This window comes from Rattus norvegicus, chromosome 4 (assembly GCF_036323735.1).
Source record: "Rattus norvegicus strain BN/NHsdMcwi chromosome 4, GRCr8, whole genome shotgun sequence".
Lineage (NCBI taxonomy): Eukaryota > Metazoa > Chordata > Mammalia > Rodentia > Muridae > Rattus > Rattus norvegicus.
In genome coordinates this window covers 123,915,237-123,934,621 of record NC_086022.1, presented here as the reverse complement: position 1 = coordinate 123,934,621, position 19,385 = coordinate 123,915,237, and the positions used below count along the sequence as shown (strand labels likewise).

Here is a 19,385-nt window from a genome sequence, read left to right as displayed (position 1 = left end):
ATTCAGACAGTTCTAGCTCTTTGTTTGTTCTTGGGATGTTAAAATTTTTTCATACCCATTTTAGTATAAATAATTTTTATTCCTAAAAATAATGGATATGTGTGTTCAGACGTGTATGTCTTCTGTATCATGTCATAATACATAGTTTTTCTAATTGTGAAAAAATGATAATAATGGGACAGTTCAAATATTGAGAAATGTCATTATCCAGTACAGATTTGGAGAAGTGAAGGGGATCAAGATTACATAGGGGAGATCATCTTGCCAGTTTCTCCCAAAAAGAGTTAAGAGAAAAAACTTTGCAATCATTCAGTATGTGGCTGAAATTTTTAGAATATAAATCTGACATCCATACATTATAGAAAGTTGCACAAGTTTAAAAAAAGGCACAAATCCACATTTTCGTTTAACCTCAAAACATGCACATACTGCCATGATTCATAGCTCTGAGCCAGTATATTATTGCACATCCTGAGGAATCTTACCAGCACAGAAAATCCAATCTCACTATCCTCTCATACATGGATATCAACGGGTTAGTTAGACGATTTTCATTACTAAGAACCAGCATAGGACTGACTACAGCATAGCTATGAGCTACAAGAATCTGGGCACAATAGAGAGATGGGTTTCCCTGGAATATAGTTCTGGAGTATGAGATGATACTGTCAAAAGTTGACATAACCAGGAAGAAGCTCATAAACATTAGAAGGGTCCAGATGGCTCTCTGCTCTGGAGTTGCCTTTGGAGAAAGTTTTGAGTTCTGAAGCCGCTGGGACCGAGTCTTATGCCTACATAAGAGAGTCGCCATGTAGCAAGTTGAGAGGCCCATGAGACCAATAAGGAAGGCATTCCTGAAAGCCAGCAGTGTGGAGAAGGTGCGTTGCATTGAGGAACTCATGGGTAGAAAAGAGCAAGATTTCGTGATATATATAAGATTAACCGAGGTGAGATTTTGTGTGGCAATAGCTGCTATTAAGATATGGCTGCTGATGGATGTATAGAAGATGCTCATGAAAATAAAGAAACATGAGAGATGATATGGGGAATTGGGTTTGAACTTTGCTAAGTGAGAGCTTTGAGGGCAAAGGATGATTGTCTGGAAGACACTCAACATACAGGTGGCACAAACAGAGAGGCTCCTGAAAAACCTGTGCAAGAAAATGAATAGTTTACATGTGATATCATCCCATCCTGAAGACATAAAAAAGTCTTTGGCTATATATGCTGCAAGTAGCAGCATCAGTAGGTGTATTAGGGCCATGAGGCCAATGGGCAAGTCAGTGAGTCTGGGCCTGTGCCCACGAATGAACATGAAGATATGGAAGAGGAGAAGGCAGCTGTTGGCTGAAATCCCGACGCCTATCTCACAGAAGAAGACATCTCTGATGTAAGCACTACAGTACATTGTAGTGTCTTTATTCATATTAATATGGGTAGAAGCACATAGTAGCTCTCTGAAGAGGAAGCAAGTAATTTGTTACATATTGCCTTCTACCTCCAGGAAAGGAACATTACCCTGAATGTGTACAGATGTATCCCAATTTATCTGCTACTGTCTAGAAATTCAGCTCTTTTTTACATCATTCAGAATCCATCCCTACTCTCACACATTGTCTAACCTGTCCAACTGTGGATAGCTTAAAATTTTAATTATGAAACGCTATCAGAGTGTAAGTTTTGCTCTACAGTCAAGTTCCATACATTATAGAAAATATTTACTTTTCTATTATCTCTTATGTCTATTTATCTGGGTAATGCCTAATGTGGTTTTGATTTGTATCATCTTGGTTGCCAAGCATGTAATAGTTCTCTATTTTCTGATAATCTGAAGTGGGAAATGTCATCAAATGAAATGAAGCTTTTCTGAGAATGAGTTCCCATGCATTAGACACTCACAGAGTTATTTCTTTTAGTCATTCTCTTTACCTTTCCATTAATTGCCTGACAAAATATTCTCATCATAGTTCCACCTAAAATGCAGGTAAGTGAACTTAGGATTCATGCTGATTAAGGTTGTACCCATAGTCATATTGCACAAACACACACACACACACACACACACACACACACACCTCAGCACTCTGAGGCTGGACTGGAGTCACATTCTATTAAATATGTGGACCATGATATACCAGTGGGGAGAAAGCATAGGAGTAAAAGAAGATGAGGTATACACACCAAATGTGAACATATTTCTTCTATGTCATGATCTCCATGGACATGTCAGCCACTTGTCTTTTTCTCATGTGTTTCTCTGCCCTGAGTTGGGAAAATTAACACAGTTCTTTTAACATCATTCAGTTGAAACAGAGAAGATCAAAATTACTAAACAGTATAATGGTGGAACAGTCCATATCCTGAGAGTCCTGGTCTTTTCTTTGAATATACCTTTGAAATGCCATATCACAGTTGTGTTACTATCTCTAGAAAATCAAACCAACCAGAGTCTGCCAGAAGAGCCCAGTCACCAGACACTGGCAGGGACAACAAGCAAGAATAGAGTATGTAATGTCTACAGTTACATTTGATCCTGAATTGTTCCACATAAAACAAAAAGAGATTGGTACATTTTCTATTGTTAAAGAAATTGAAATAAAATTTAACTCAGTGAGTAGAACACAGGGGAAGGTATTAATTGAACCTAACTAGTGTTTATTCAAGAAGTTGGGTATTTGTGTTTGTAGCAGAGAGTGGAAACTTTGTGTTCACTGATTATTCAGTGTTTTAGGGACCTCAGAGGCATGGTGCTCTTGGTAACACTTTCTGTAGGTTGAGCAGGAGCTGAAGCATGACAGAACAATTTCCTAATGTCTGAATTTGGTTTGAGAATAAAAAGCATTCACGAGTGGACATTGGTAGGTCCTTTATTGTCATGTGCAGTTGTCCTTTGTAGAATGAGCTTTTGAATCTGCCAACTATGAGTCAAAGCAAGACAAGTTGTGGTTTCACATTCATCTCCTTACCAACTTTCATTAAAAACCTTGGTTTGATAAGAATCTGAAAACTAAATATAAAGAGGAAGATGGGACGAGGCTCAATTACATCACATTTAACACAAAACAAAAGGAGATCAAGCATTTTCATATGTGTGAAACTGGAAGGTTTATTTTTATTGAGTAAGTAAGAGAGAGAAAAGGCCCTTTTGTATTTCTGGGCTTTGGGTTCTTGTTCAAAATTCATTTAATATCACTCTCCTGTAATTACATCATCATAGCTCCCTCAAGTGACATCTACCAAGGTGAGCAAGGCCAAGGGCTCACATTGCCAATCTGTGACTTCTGAAAGTGCATTGGAAAATTGAAGTCTGTGTCAGTTTGAGTGACAATGCTCCCACAAGAACTGAAGAATAACAAAACTTTGGAGCAAGCACAAGAAACCTTCTGTGGAAATATGCTCAGGGTAGTTCAGTAATTCTCAAAATGATATAGACTACTAATGGAGCCATGGTTGCCTCTCAGAGATTATAGGTCCTGAAGATGCCACATACTTACCAACATATGATGAGGATTATTTGACTAAATGTGACTTGAAAGCCTCCTTGCTGTGGTCTAGCTTCCTTGGCACAGAAACTCTTCTACAACCTGTCTAAGGAGGGACAGAATCAGTAGTCCTGTCAGACTGCAACCATTCTGAACAACAACAAAGAAGAGCAAAGCAAGCCTGCAATAAAGCAAGTGTAATAGAAGCACTTACCCTTGGTGGTACCCAACAGCTGTCTGATATGATGGAGAACCCAATGCCCTCAACAAGAGGGGAATCATGTCTGGTTCTAGAAAGATAGCCAACTTCCAGGGACCAATAATGAAAATGACCTAAGAAAAGAATTTACAACCATCACTTTGGTAAACCAACATAATTCCTAAATATATTCTAGGTATTATCCCTAGAGATAAGCAATGCTACCATCCCTCCACATAGAAGCCTCTCCTCACAGCATATGGAGACTATCACAGAAAGCACAACCACACAATGCAGAGATATATACATATTGTGGGGGATCCTACCCACAATGAATAAGTCTACATCACAGTTCCTGCAGGTATGACTCAGAGAACATCTATGAAGACAAACCAGAAAGATTTAAGGAGCCAGATTCTAGGAAGTTGATAAAGAGATAGTCTCTTCTGAAATTGGTGGCAAAAGCAAGACTGGAACAATGGCAACACCAACAGACATGATAATAATGGAAGTGGAAATTTTTCCCTATACAAAAAACGATAGGCTCCTAGAATCTCCTGGGAGAGGAAGAAATATCAAGCATGAGCACCATTATTGCTTATCCAATACAAAGCAATCAGCCCTAGGACCATATTAAACTCAACCTAAAAATGCATTTATGTATTTATGCAAACATACACTTACATATTTTGTACATAAAAATGTTAAGGGAAAAGTCAGTGAATTTGAGTGGGGCACATTTGTGCAGTTAGTTTCAGGGTTGAAGATGGAGAAGAAAAGTGACATTCCTATTTAATTAAAAATATATTTGAAATTAAATAAATAAATGGGAGAAGTAACCATGATCAAACATTAGTAGACATGCTGTAGTCATGGGAGAGTGACCTCTATCAGCTATTAGAAACAAAGGATTGATTTCTTCATAGTTATTTTGATGACTTAGTCAATAATTGTTGATCTATGAAAATAACAGATATGAAATGAAAACATTTAATTAAAAAGTAGACTTAGAACTTTTAAAGCTTTTAATAATATACATGACAAGTGTTAACTGTAGGTTTACCAAATTAATGTGGGTTGTTAAGTCGAAAGAAATAGTCCAAAATAAATTTTAAGAGTTTTTATATCAGAAAATTAAACATCTTAAGAAGAACATACCTTTGTTGCTGTGCAAAACATTGTCCCTTTGCTGAGGGGTCATCAGAGCTCAAGGTCTCTTCTACAGATGATGAAAATCTACATGCAGCCCCCAGCTTCTCCTCCCTCATCCTGCCTGGGTCACGACCACCTTCTGATTCTGAACTTTGTGTAGAGCACTTACCCAGATGGACATAGTAGGGAAAAACTCTGCCTGAGGAGATCCTTCACAGGCTTAGATGAAGGGAGTCTTTATTGCAGCTCTACAGCTAATCTGTTCAAGGTGGCAAGTTCCCCTGAAGAGTATGGAAATCCCAGTAGAGTATCATCTCTACTTTTATGTCACCATGCCCTGAACAACAGTTATCTTGGGATGGCTGAACAAAAACTTTATCTGAGATCCCTTGCCACATCTGCCAGATCAGAAAGTTTGAAACCAAATAGACAACCCTAACTGTTCTCCTTTTACTCCTTAGACTTAATTCTGATCAGTTTCCTTCACTATGATTTCTCTCGTCTGGAATGCAGGACTCTTTGTTCTCCCATAATTCCCTTCACAATAGCCACAAGAAAGAAGCTGCTGACCCCTCTGGTTGGATTAGGGAAAAGCTGGAGGAGGCTGAGAAGGAGGACGAATCTGTAGGAAGACTAGCACTATCAATTAACCTGGACCTCTGAGATCTCTCAGATACTGGATCACCAACCAGAGAGCATATACAGCTGATATGAGGTCCCCAATACATACACAGCAGAGGACTCCCAGGCCAGACTGAGAAGATTCACCTAACCCTCAAGAATCTCAAGAGACTGGAGGCCCCAGGGATGTTAAATGTCTGGTGGGTGGGTACATTCTTGAGGATGATAGGAGGGCAAGGAAGAGATATGGGATGTGGAGTAGTTGGAGGGTGAACTGGGAGAAGAATAAAATCTGGAGTGTAAAAATAAAATAAAAATAAATAAATAAATAAATAAATAAATAAATAAATAAATAAATAGAAATGCTATGTGAATATTTTTGTTTTATGCAAGTTATGGGATATGGGGCTGCATCAGATTGTCCACAGCCATGGACTATGTTTCCATTTTGCTCTGACCAGAGCATGATTTTGGCAACCACAGATAGTTTTCCCAAATAAATGACATTTGGAATTCCAGAGACTCTTGAGAGAATATATAAATACAAACACCCCAAAAGGGAATGTGACTGCTGCTCTTCCTCCTGCTTCTGATGTTTCTGGTTGCTGCTTGGTGATATCCTGGAAGACAAAGAACAAAATTTCCACCAATCAACTTGATGCCCCTAATCAGCAAGAAGTAGTCTAATGATATTGACGTCCCCTTTCCTGTCTAACTTTCTCTCTCTCCTCCTAGAATTGGAGGGTTTGAAGAGTTGGAGAAGAGTGGTAGAAATATGTATGCATAAAGTAGCCACAAATGATGCATGGTCCGGATGCCAATATGGTCTCATCCTAATGACACTTTGCCATCACTGAATAATAAAATAGTCATTGTCCTCTTAGGCATTGACCTTGAGGATCATTTATAACTTTTCTGTGCTAATGAACACAGAGGGACTGATCATGACATAGCTGTGGCTAACAAGAATCCAGGTAAAGGAGAATACTGGAATGTCTTTAAACAGATGTCTTGAGCAGGAGATTAAACCAGTTCAACATAGACATCAGCACATAGAAGCTCATGAGAATCGGAATGGTCCAGGGGACCCTTTGCTCTAGGGAAGCTTTTGGAGGAGGCTGGTTCTGTGAAGATGCTAGGTCTGAATCCTGTGCCTGGACAAGAGAGATAGCATGTACCTGTTGAAGAGGACAATGACACCAACCAAGAATATGTCCCTGAAGATGAACAATGTGAATAATATGTATTGCATAGGGAAATGGTACAAAAGACCAGTACTCAGTTACATATAGTAGATGGTCTGACATCACATTAGGAGTAACAACAGGGAGATGAAAAGATTACTGGAAATGGATCAATATAAGGAAGATGGGACAAAGTAGGACCATAATATGTCATACGTGAATGAGGTACTTTTAAATTTTCCTCATCAGAAGAGTCTGGAACTGGGAATGAAGCTTGGAGGACAGTACAAATGGAGAGATTGCTCAAAAACTGAATAAGATGATAGGTGATTTACATGTGATGTCATCCCATCATTACCAAAGCATATCTGTACCCATGAATCCAACCACCAGCAACAACTGTAGGTAGATTTGGATCAGTAAGCCAATGAACAGGTCAACACGCCTGGCCTTATGCCCACCACTGAACACAAGGATATAGAGAAAGAGAACAACACTGTTGCCTGAGATCTTAATTATATTTCAGAAAAGAAAGTGTTTCTGATGTCTCAAAAAAGGATTGAGCTTGTGCTTATGACCTATCTTAGGTGGCAAAGAGGCATTGAACAAATCTCGCAGGATGAAAAAAAAAAAAAGATAACCTTCGTCCTACATACAGCCTTCATTGTGAATCTTAACCATGCTATCATCTTGGGAAAATATATCAGTTCAGAACTCACTTAAACCACAACATCATCTGATCTCCAATCTCAGAAACCATCCCTCTGTCCTCACTGTCCTAAGGATTTGCAAATTTAGAGGACTGTCTGCCCAACTGTCAGGCTTCTTTGTACATGAGCATTCTTATAAAGTAACAGCTACAAAAGAAAGAGAGAGAGAGAGAGAGAGAGAGAGAGAGACAGAGAGAGACAGAGAGAGAGAAAGAAAGAAAGTAGAAGCTACTGTGTATCTCAGAACATATTCCTTTTCCTACTGCCCTTGTACAGCATCTCTTGGACCTGTGCTTGCCTTCATCTGCAGTGTCCTCTTTATTCTTTAACTCTACTAACAAATATTCTTAATAACATTATATTGAAATATTGAGAACTGTGATCTCTAAAAATTGACTCCTAAAACAAAAAACCTTCATGGCAATGCTACAGACAGACTGCTTGGTCAACTGAATCAAATCAAAGTCCCAGAAATAAACCCACAGACCTATGGACAATTGAGTTTTGATAAAGAACCAAAAATAATAGTATCTTAGAAAATGATGCAGGGCTAACTTGATATTTGCATGTAGAAGAATGAAGTTAGATCCATATTTATGACCCTTCCCAAAACTCCTATCCAAGTAGATCAAAGACCTTAATGTAAAACAAGATATATTAAACGAATAGAACAGAAAGTGGGGAATAACCCTGACCTCACTGGTACAAGAGACAATTTTCTGAACAGAACACAATGGATTAGGGAATAATTAATAAATGAGACCTCATAAAACTGAAAAGCTCCTATCAGTCAAAAGACACTGTCATATGGACAAATCAGGAGGCCACAAATTAGGAAAGGATCTTCACCAACCCTACACCTGACAGAGGGCTAATATTCAATGTGACAAAGAACTCAAGAAGTTAAACACCAAGTCAAATAAACCAACAAGCCAAATAACCCAATTTTAAAATGGAATATAGATCTAAACAGAGAATTTCAAACTGAGGAATCTCAGGTTGATAACCACTTAATGAAATGTTTAAAGTCCTCAGTCACCAGGGAAATGAAAATCATAACAACTCTTAGGTTCTTTCTTGAATCCCTCATAATGGCTAAGATCATAAACTACAGAGATAGCACATACTGGCAAGGATGCAAAGCAAGGGGAACACTTTTTCATTGCTGCTGAGAGTAAAAACTTGGACAACCACTTTGGACATCAATTTGGTGGTTTCCTAGAAAACTGATAATAGCTCTACCTCAAGACCCAGCTATATCTCTTCTGAGCACATACCTAAAAGATGCTCCATCATCCCACAAAGATACTTGTACAACGATGTTCAGAGCAACTTTACTTACAAAAGACAGAAACTGAAAACCACCTAGATGTCCCTCAACAGAAGAACAGAAAAAGAAAATGTGGTTCATTTACACAATGTAATATTACTCAGCTATTAAAAACAGGACATCATGCATTTTGCAGGCAAAAGGACAGAACTAGAAAATATCATCATGAATGAAGTAACCTAGACCAAAAGCACATGCTTGGTATGTACTCACTTCCAAGTGTATATTAGCCATAAAATAGAAGATAACCACAGAATAAACAGCAAACCCAAAGGAGCCAAATAACAAGGAAGGTCCAAGAGAGGTAGGTTGAATCTTTCTCATGAGGGGAATAAAATAGATATTGGAGGTGGATGGAGAGAGGAAAATGGCTGGGAGAGGGCATGGGGAGGTATCAGGTATAGGGAGAGGAGAGGGAGGGAGAGAGAATGGAAATCAGCCATGTGAGCAATCCTAGAACATGCCAGAGACTTGGGATGGGGGGGTTTCACACATCTCTGGGGGCATTTGTAGCTGAGACTCCTTAACAGCTGAGGATATGAATCCATATGTGGCCATTGCCTGTGGCTGGGAAGAACTCCCAGTGGAGGGGTAAGGTCACCAACCCACCTTCAAAACCTTCTACCCATAATGTGTCCTACCTACAAGATGTAAATGAACACATATAAACCAGAGAAGGAGCCTACCGATAACTGGCTCTACTTGAGACCCACACCATGGGTAAGAAGCAATCCTTGACACTATTAATAGTACTCTGTTATGCTTGTAGAGAGAAGCCTAGCATAACTGTTATCTGAGAGGCTCCAATGTACCTGAAAACCAACAGAATCAAGTAGACTGGATCCTAGATTGCTCCCAGAGTTTAAACCACCAACCAAAGAGCAAGCACAGGTTGGACTTTCCAGTAGCCAATGGAAAGAGATGCAGAGACCCACAGCCAGATATTGGACGGAATTAGAGAAGTCTAATGAAAGAGTTGGTTGGAGGATTGAGGCAACTGAACAGGACAGGGACACCACAGGAAAAACAGAATCAACTACTGTGAGTATGTTCATACTCCTAGAGATTCAACCACCAGCCAATGAAACCAGCATGGGCTGGATCTAAGCCACCAGCAAATATTGAGCAGATATGCAGCTTGGTCTTCATGCAGGATCTCGGACAACTAGAGTGGGGGCTGTCCTTTAATCTGTTGCTTGTCTGTGAACCCTATTCCCCTAACTGTACCTCCTTATCTGGACTCAGTGGGAGAAGATATGCTTAGTCCTTCAGGTACTTGTTGATGTACCAGGATGGAGGAAATGATACCCAAAGTGGGCTCCCCTTGTCAAAAGAGAAGAGGAAAGGGATATGGAGGGAGGACTTGTGTGAGGGGTACTGAGAGGAGAGGGGGCTGATATTAGGATGTAAAGTGAATAAATAAATTTTTAAAATGAAACTTTCCTTTTTAAAAAAAATGGTGCATTTTGAAAAAATATGAAAGTCAAAAACAGAGTAAAGGACAGGAATGAGACAGCATGCCTCAAGAGCTCCTGCAAGGTAGGGAGGTCACGCAGAAGTAGAAGAATTGAAGGGATATTTATTTCCATTAATAGAATACAGAGATTGTTTTTTCCAAGCTCTGTAACTTATCGATTCCTGGTGCCTCAGGGCCCAAGGAGGACACCACATCCACTGTGTGTTCAGTGGTTAGTTTCCTGCCTCCTCATCCTCATGGTCACTCTGCTGACATTTCTTAACTTATACAGTATGGGTCAAATACTAACAGCACCAGTTTGTAACCACTTAGAGTGAATAGGGAGACAACGATGTAATGAGGAAATACTGGTTTATACTTTGAAGCAGTGAGATGGTACCCTTTAAAATATGAGATTGAAGGTGGGACTCACCTCTAAAGATCCAGAAATTATTTTAATTACTAAAAATACAGAACTCACTTATAATACTTGTATTTGTCATACAACAATCACAGATGCAAAGGTCATTTGTAATTAATATTTGAAATGAAAGCATCAATTCTCTGATATGTTTGTAAAAGTACACATATGTAACAAAATGCATACACTGCGAGTCATTAAATTAGAAAAGAAATGCTGGCATAAAATTAATGTAATACAATTTGGAGGTTCTACATCACAGAAATAAATCTTATAATAAAATCCCCTCATTCTGCAAAACACAGTCCCCTAGGCTGAGGGGCGATCAGAGCTCAGTGTCTCCTCTGCAGATGCTGAAAACCTTCATGCAGCCCCCAAGTTCTTCCTTCCACAGCCTTCCTGGGACCTGAAAATCTTGTGATCCTGCACTTAGTTGCAGGGCACTTACCGAGATGGATATGGCAGAGCTGTATGCTATGCTTGTGGAGATCTGAACACTCTTGTGTTACTGGTGCCTTTAACACATCTCTGCAGACTGTGATTTTAATGTCTGTATATGATAGAAATCTGTCTACTAGAGGCCCACAAAGAGGGCATCCCTGCTGGAAAATTATACCTGCTTCTTGATTTTACTGTATTTCATCCTAGACAACAGCACAACAGAGGTATGGGGAACTGGGTTTAAATATTCTCATAAATTCCCCTGACACTTCTATCAAAGGAATGAAAGGGTCCATCACATAGTTAGCCAAAATAACTAATTTGCTAATTCTTAATGTCAAATGGATCTTTACCCATTTTATATTTTTTAGTTTCTTTGCGTTAGGATGAGGGACTGTGGAATCTCCCCTTGGCCCCAAAATTCCGAGTGTTTGCCATTTGCTCTGACAGTCAGCATCTGTAGGGTTCTGATGCATGATTGTGGCATTTCACTGTGGGTTTTATGCCATTCACCCAGTACTTTCCTGTGCATAATTTCCATGTGTTTTGGGGGGAATTTTTGGTTTTGATGTGTCTCTGTGTGTGTGTGTGTGTGTGTGTGTGTGTGTGTGTGTGTGTGTGTTATGTGTGTGTATATATGTATATACATTTAGTTTCTGAGAAAATGTTTTTCTGTGTAGCCTAGCTGCCTGGAATTCAATCTGCATGCCAGGCTGGCCACCAACTCAGATATTCACATGCTTCTTCCTCCTGAGTGCTAGGATTAAATAAATGTGCCACCAACAACCAGCCTATTTTGGGATTTTTAAAAACATTGTTATTCTTATTTTTATGTTTGTTTTGTGGCTGTGGTATGGAAATGTAGACTCACTTCTGTAGCTCATGCTGACCTTTAACATGCTCTCCTGCTGTGTCAACCTCAGGATTACAGACTTGAGTCAACAGGCCCAATGCTGCTCACATATTTTCTACAACTTACAGTTGTGTTGTTTAATCTTTATCCTCCATTCTTGATATTATAAGGGTTCTCTCATATCATCTAGTTAAATACCATTCAATTGTTGACACACAGCCTATTTGAGGGTTCATTCAAAGTGAAGACAACACACAAAAGAGCTCCCCCAATCTTTCTCTTTCCTCCCATCAGTTTCCAGTTATTTCTTTAGATTATATGTGTCAGCACTGAAATTGCTGGATTCTAGGTGTGGTGGGGTATATGTAGGTGACATTTCCTCACATTGAGTGACATAAAACAGTTTTACTGTGTGAAGTATGCCTCTAGGAATGTTCAGAGTTGTGAATTGTGTGGCTCTCTGATACTGTTCAGCTATTTAAAGTAAGTTTGTGTTCCCCTGCACAAAGTGTGCTTTGGAGAGGTATTGGTATAATTTCAGGTATGCAAACATGCTATAATCCCACAGTTTTCATGATATTTGCTGATACTACAGCAAAGAAATTATTTCTGACTAATTTAATATTTAAGTTTGTTTTGTTTGATCCCATGTACTTTACTCTGTTCACCATCTCTGTCAGTTTGACTCCTCTAAAGTCTGTCCTTTGTAATTTATGTGATTATGTCTCTATGACAGGGTACATGTTCAATGTATTCCCGGTGGACTAAGACTAACCTTTCTCAATATGGGAAGACTGATCTGATCCCACACTCTGGCACTGCCAAACAGTAGCTATTGCTACCTTTCACTATTTTAAATCTGGTTATCTGAGCATCATTGAGGAAAAAAAACTATCATTTTCTGCATATAGTTTCAGCTCCATACGTGTCTGTTTTCTGGATCATGTGATAATTGACTCTCAAAACAATGTTTCCTTATGTATTTTGACAAATATAAAAAACTGTTGCAACTGAATAATTAGAAATGTCATAGATATCACATAGTTAAAGTCATGGATTGTGCCAGAGAGACAGCTCAGCAGTTGATATCCTGATCCATAGAAGACTCAAGTTCAATTACCAACACCCACACTGGATGGGCCACAAGTGTCTATAGGTCTAGCATCAGAGTACCTGACAGTGCTGGCCTCCATGAAAACCTGTATTCAAGTACACACACACACACACACACACACACACACACACACACATATATATATATATATACACACACACACACACACACACACACACACACACACAGAGAGAGAGAGAGAGAGAGAAGGGGAGGGAGGGAGAGAGGGAGGGAGAGAGAGAAACAGACAGACAATAGACAGACAGATAGATAGACTATGTTAAAACATAAAATTGATCCTTATGATCTTAAAAGCAGTGATGTAACCCAGGTCAAATGAGAGCCTTCTCACAGATCTCCTCTGAAAACACATTAAAACAATATAAACATCATGTGATATCTGAGGGGACACGCTGTTTAATTTTCCTTTATATACTTATCATCCACACACAAAGGAAACAGATTAAACACAAAAAAAGAAAATTTTATATATAAATTTAAGACACAGAATGTTCCCAATATGTCATGATCCATAGCTATTATGACAACATATTGGATTATATTAAGGGACCATATCCATCACTGAGTAATCAAATACTTACTATTCTGCTAGACATTGACCCCCAAAGTTTAATTATACGCTTTTCTGTGCAAATAAACACAAAAGGGCTGATGGTGGCATAGCTATGGGACACAATAATTTGGACACAGTAGAACATTGACCCATCCTTGAATGTCATCCTAGAGTAGAAGACAACATTTTCCAAAATGTAGAGAACCACAAAGAAGCTCATGAGAATCATGATGGTCCTGGTGGCCCTTTGCTCTGGGGACACTTTTGAAGAAAGGCTGGTGCTGTGAAGATGCCGGGCCTGATTCTTGTGTCTCCATAGGAAAGCAACCATGTACCCACTGGACAGGCCAATGAGACCAATAAGAAGGGCTTCCCTGATGGCCATTGGTGTGGAAAACATGCTTGTTCTGGAGTAACTCATGGGTAGAAATGAACAGGATTGAGTAACATACATAAAATTATCTGAAGTCAAATTGGGGGTAGCAATTGTTGATAAAAAGAGGTGACTGCCAAAAGATATATAGAGAACACAGAAGAAAAGAAAGGCACCTGAGATGTGATGGGGAGATTTATGTTTAAATGTTGTTAAACAGGAGCTTCTAGGACTGAGAGTGATGGTCCAAAGGACATTCAGCAGACAGGTAGCACAAAGGGTAAAACCCCTCAAAAGCCTGTGCAAATAGATAAGGGACTGGCATGTGGTAGAATCCCATCTCCCCCGAGACATAAACATGTCTGCAGCTATAAGTCCAATAGTTATAAGCAGCATTAGTTGGGTTAAGGATAAGAAAGCAATGTAGAGATCAATGGGCTTAGATCTGTTCTTTTCAAAGAGCATGAAGAGGTGGGAAAAAAACAGGGCACTATTAGCTGAGATCCCAATGCTCACTTCAGAGAACAAGGTGATTTTTATGTTAGTGTCAGTGTGGAGTATGTTGTCTTTATTCATTTGATCTTGGTAGGAATCAAATAGCAACAACCTCAGGAGAAAAGAGAAAACACTTCATTACAAATTATGGCCTTGTTCACAAATGCCAACCAACACTGAGCTGGCAACAAGTTGTCACCTCATCCTGATTCCACATCACCAAACTCATCTCCAGCTCACACCACCTCACAGCCATCCCCACTGTCCTAATGCTTTCCAATCAAGGATGAATTGTGCATAACATTGTGGTGTTACTGCAGAATATAAAAATTCTTGTACATTAAACAATTCCATGAGGTCTAAGTAGCATTTCTGCTCATGGTCCCTAGGTGTAGTAGTTCTGGGCCAAGAGCTGCATCTCAATTGATGGTCATATAAACAATAGCTTTATATATCTGGTGTATTGGAATGGAGAAATGCACCAAACTTGAAATGTGCCCCCCTGGAGGAATGTGTGCCCACAAATTCCATGTGCAGAGGGTCATTTTCTCTGTGTCTGCTTTATTCTGCTCTTTTAGCACCAGAAAACAGAAAAAAAATCATCCTCTTTCTGTATGTGTCTCTCTCTGTGTCTCTGTCTCTCTCTGTCTCTGTCTCTCTCTGTGTTTGTGTGTGTGTGTGCTTTCCTTCCCTATACCCCCTTTCCTCCACCCTCTGATTTCTTCCTTCTCTCCCTCTCTGTTTTTCAATACTGTCTTTTTCTGTGTATTCCTGGCTGTCCTAGAACACACTCTGTAGACCAAGTTGGCCTCTATCTGAGATCTTCCACCTTCTAACTTGTAAGTCATTGGATCAGTCATATGCCAACACTGTCCAGCAAGGCCAAATATTCTCAATAAACCTCTAGAACAAATGATTATCAATTTGGACTCTGAATCAAACTCTACCCACTGCCATTTCCATGGACGTGACCTTAAGCACTCAGTGCTTCAGTCACCTCCTCTAGAACATACGGATAGTCAGATCTGTACCTATGTCAGAGGACCCTAGGTGTGAAAGAGCATGCTGTATACATACCCACCAAATATGGAACTGTTTCTCACACAGAACGAGCTCTATAGACATTTCAGCTGATGGTTTTGTCATACAAGTTCTTGTCATGTGGACTTAGTCAATTAAGCTCTGTTATTGACTGATCAGTGGTTTCCCTACCTGAAAAAGAAAAGACAAAAATGTCCAAAATTGTAGAATGATGGAGTCAGGTTCACTTTCCAAACAGTGTGAAATTTTGGTCTTTCCTCTGAATTCAAAATGAATCTGCATCCACCCAATGACTTTAATATTTTGTCATGATGCCTCTGAGAAAAGACGCCAAGAGTCAAATATCACTGTCAACATTCTTTTACTTTTTACTTTTGACATGTGAAATTGGGGTGTTAAATAAAACTACAACTATAATAGTCTTAGGGCCATCCCATTCTACGGTCATGATTAAGTGAAAATTATCCAGCCATTCTTGAAGAATAAGCTTGATTGGGCCATCAGGGAGTTTGCTGTGAGATTGTATCTCCTTGCATTGTTAAGGAGTTGCACCCACCTAAACATGAGCTAAGCAAGGAGAACAATGAGACATGTGAAAGTACAGGAAAGCCTGTTGTCACAAAATTAAAATAAAAAATGCTGTCTTTTATCCCACAATAAGTCCAGCACTGTACTGCCCCATGATATTTGGTAGATATCTTCATCTCAGTCAGCAAAGCCTCTCACCCACTTTGCTCTATCCCATATCACACTGTCAATGGCTTCTCTCTGAGCCTGGCAACTATCTCTCTACCCATCTACTTCCCAAGGCAGGTTGCCACCATGCCAAAAATATACATTCCAATTTCTTGTCGGCCTAGTGTCTCCAGACACCACATACTCTCTTGAATTCAAATCACCACATGAAAGAACACACAAAACAATAACCTTCAATCTAATTGATAAGATATAATTTCCCACCTAGACATGCAAAGCCCTGTACACAGCCATCCCTTAAGAATACTCATAGCAACCTGTAAAGGTGCAGAAAGGATGTTCTCCCAGCCACTTCTCTCCTCTCTCCCTCTCCCTCTCCCTCTCCCTCTCTCCCTCTCCCTCTCCTTCTCCCTCTCCCTCTCCCCCCCCCCTCTCTCTCTCTCTCCAGTTCCCTTCTCTCTCTAAAACTTTTCTCCTGCCCATCCTTCCTTCTTGTCCAATGACAGGTCTCATTCTATCTTGTACCTGCCTTAACCTGTACGACATCATCCTACAAAAGCCCACTACTCACCCTACACAAAGAACTGCATACAGCTAAGGAAAAATAAGGACAGGAGGAATCATTTCCTCCAGGGGAGAACACACTAATTGGATGTCCAAAACCAAATTTGGCATGGAAAACACATATACAAGGAGCAGTACTCAAACTGAGCATGTTGTAGTTGCGCATTTAAGAATAAGTGTTATCGACAGGAGCCGGATGTAGATCGCTCCTGAGAGATACAGCCAGAATACAGCAAATACAGAGGCGAATGCCAGCAGCAAATCACTGAACTGAGAACGGGACCCCCATTGAAGGAATCAGAGAAAGAACTCGAAGAGCTTGAAGGAGCTCGAGACCCCTTATGAACAACAATGCCAAGCAACCAGAGCTTCCAGGGACTAAGCCACTACCTAAAGACTATACATGGACTGACCCTGGACTCTGACCTCATAGGTAGCAATGAATATCCTAGTAAGAGCACCAGTGGAAGGGGAAGCCCTGGGTCCTGCTAAGACTGAACCCCCAGTGAAGTAGACTGTTGGGGGAAGGGCGGCAATGGGGGGAGGATTGGGAGGGGAACACCCATAAGGAAGGGGAGGGGGAGGGATTAGGGGATGTTTGCCCGGAAACCGGGAAAGGGAATAACACTCGAAATGTAAATAAGAAATACTCAAGTTAATAAAAAAAAGAAAGAAAAAGAAAAAAAAGAATAAGTGTTATGTTACAAAGAGAAGCCATGAAGGAAAAAAACAGCATGGGGGTTATTTGGAAGTGTTTTGAGGGACATGGGCAATGGGTAATGCATATAATTTTACTATAATGTTTGCAAATCAAAGAATTATGAAATAAAGTAATAGGGAAAATGTTAGAATTCATAAGCACTGGGAAAGAATTAATAATTCGAAGGTGAGGAGGATAGTTGGTGAGAATATTTTATAGTTTGTGTTTCCTCACATAAAAAGTGTACAGTATCAACACAAAAAGCTAGTTCCTTAACAGATCAGTGGTCATCAGCCCCAGAGTCTTGATTTGATTAAGCTCTACTTATTCAATTTCTGTGATTTGTGAAAGTTCCTAATAATACCAGAGCTCCTCCTTGATCTCAGTCTAAATGGACAGAACAAGGGAGTAGGGGAAAAGGATGGACCAGGGAAGAAAAAGAAGAGGGGTGGGGAAATTCATTGTCAATATTGAGGTAACAGAAAATAGCAGTTTCTGCCACTCGGCCAATATGTTTGAGATTTTGCCATGATAACCCCAGGAAAATATACAGACAGAAATCAAGGCTTCATCTGTCTTCAAGATATAAGGAAAGAAGTTCACACTGACACTCCACCTGAATGTCAGCTTGTGACCCATATGCATTCATAATGGTAGACATGTGTTTTATACATACATTTTGGGGAAGGTAATGTGCACATTGATGACAATTTTAAAATTCAAAAGCACGAAATATGTGCATTCACTAAGTAATAATCCTAACACATGTTTTTTTCCTATCATTTTTGAGACATGAAGTATTTTCTGTTCCACCAAGTACAAACACAAAGGGATGGAGACAGACAGAGGGAGAGATACAAACAGACAGACAGAAAGAAAAACAGACAGACAGGAGAGGAATGACAGACAGAGAAAGACAAGGAGAGAAAGATAGACAGAGATAGGGAAAGGAAATGATTCTTAAAAATGCATCACATTACTAAACTCCCCAGGTTATGACGGTTTTCCTCCTCTTTATGGTTGGGTACAGATTGTGTTATTATTAGGGTCACTTTAGTATCCACAGCCCTATAAAACTTAAATCACTTAGGAAAACCAGGGGATTTCAGGAGGCAGGAACTTTAAGCTACATTCGTGACATCATGGATTCAGGACATCTTTGCTCTGAAGTTAGAGGATCCTTATTAGAGGAGGTAGCACTTGACAGTCTCTTCCTTTCTGCAGGAACAGCTGGAGAGACTAACATGATGTCCTGTAACCATGGGCACAAGTTTTTCAGGAGAGACACAAACAGCAGCCTTGACCACCTGCCAGCACCAGTCTTTGCAGCACACCCAACTGTGCCTATGTGAAGTTATATAGAAAATGTTGAGCAAATGTGTCATTCATACTCAAACGTTCTAGGGACTATAAGCACTTGGTGGAAATGAACTAAATAGGGTTGAATTGCTAGTCTTCCCAGATGTTAGTTCTTACATGGATAACTACCTAACATAGTACAGGAGATGGGAGAAGAGGATAGCCACTCCCTGCCATCAGAAAAATGATGTAAGAGACAGACTTTTGCACAATAGTTCAGGCTGCAACGTCTGCCTTTGTCCTTCAGATAAAACTGTACCATGCCTAAAATTACCTCCTATATCCTGGTCTGTCACATTTCCTCCAGAGTCATGTCATGTTTTCTATATAACGAAAGGGCCAAGCATTGAGAAATAGGTTGGGGAAGATGAAAGAAAGGCTTAGAGGGCAGAGCAGGAGAACAAAAACATACCTAGAACAAGAAATAATCAGAAGAATCCCGAGTATTCATTGCTAGAGAAACTTTAGAGCTTCAGGAGCACAGAGAGAGCCCTCAATTCTGCATGGAGCCATAATCCTTGGCTGTAGACACTGTGCCATCCTTAAGTTACACACATCATAGGCAGCCTGAGATTCATGGCATTGTCAATAGGCTTCAAACAAGTGGCCAGTGTTCACCA

The 19,385-nt window shown here is 39.8% G+C and overlaps 2 protein-coding genes and 1 pseudogene across 2 annotated transcripts; all 3 read right to left on the bottom strand.

Annotated features, from left to right (window-relative positions):
* Nucleotides 1–481: 481 nt before the first annotated feature.
* Vom1r98 (vomeronasal 1 receptor 98) lies at nucleotides 482–1,426 on the bottom strand. Its single transcript, NM_001008948.1, has one exon. The coding sequence runs from the start codon at nucleotides 1,424–1,426 to the stop codon at nucleotides 482–484; it is 945 nt and encodes a 314-aa protein (NP_001008948.1).
* Nucleotides 6,359–7,186, bottom strand: Vom1r-ps78 (vomeronasal 1 receptor pseudogene 78; annotated as a pseudogene).
* Nucleotides 13,359–15,530, bottom strand: Vom1r97 (vomeronasal 1 receptor 97). Its single transcript, NM_173297.3, has 2 exons — nucleotides 15,487–15,530; nucleotides 13,359–14,517 (listed from the first exon to the last, which is right to left on the bottom strand). The coding sequence occupies exon 2, from the start codon at nucleotides 14,484–14,486 to the stop codon at nucleotides 13,554–13,556; it is 933 nt and encodes a 310-aa protein (NP_775419.2). The 5' UTR covers nucleotides 14,487–14,517; nucleotides 15,487–15,530; the 3' UTR covers nucleotides 13,359–13,553.
* Nucleotides 15,531–19,385: the final 3,855 nt, after the last annotated feature.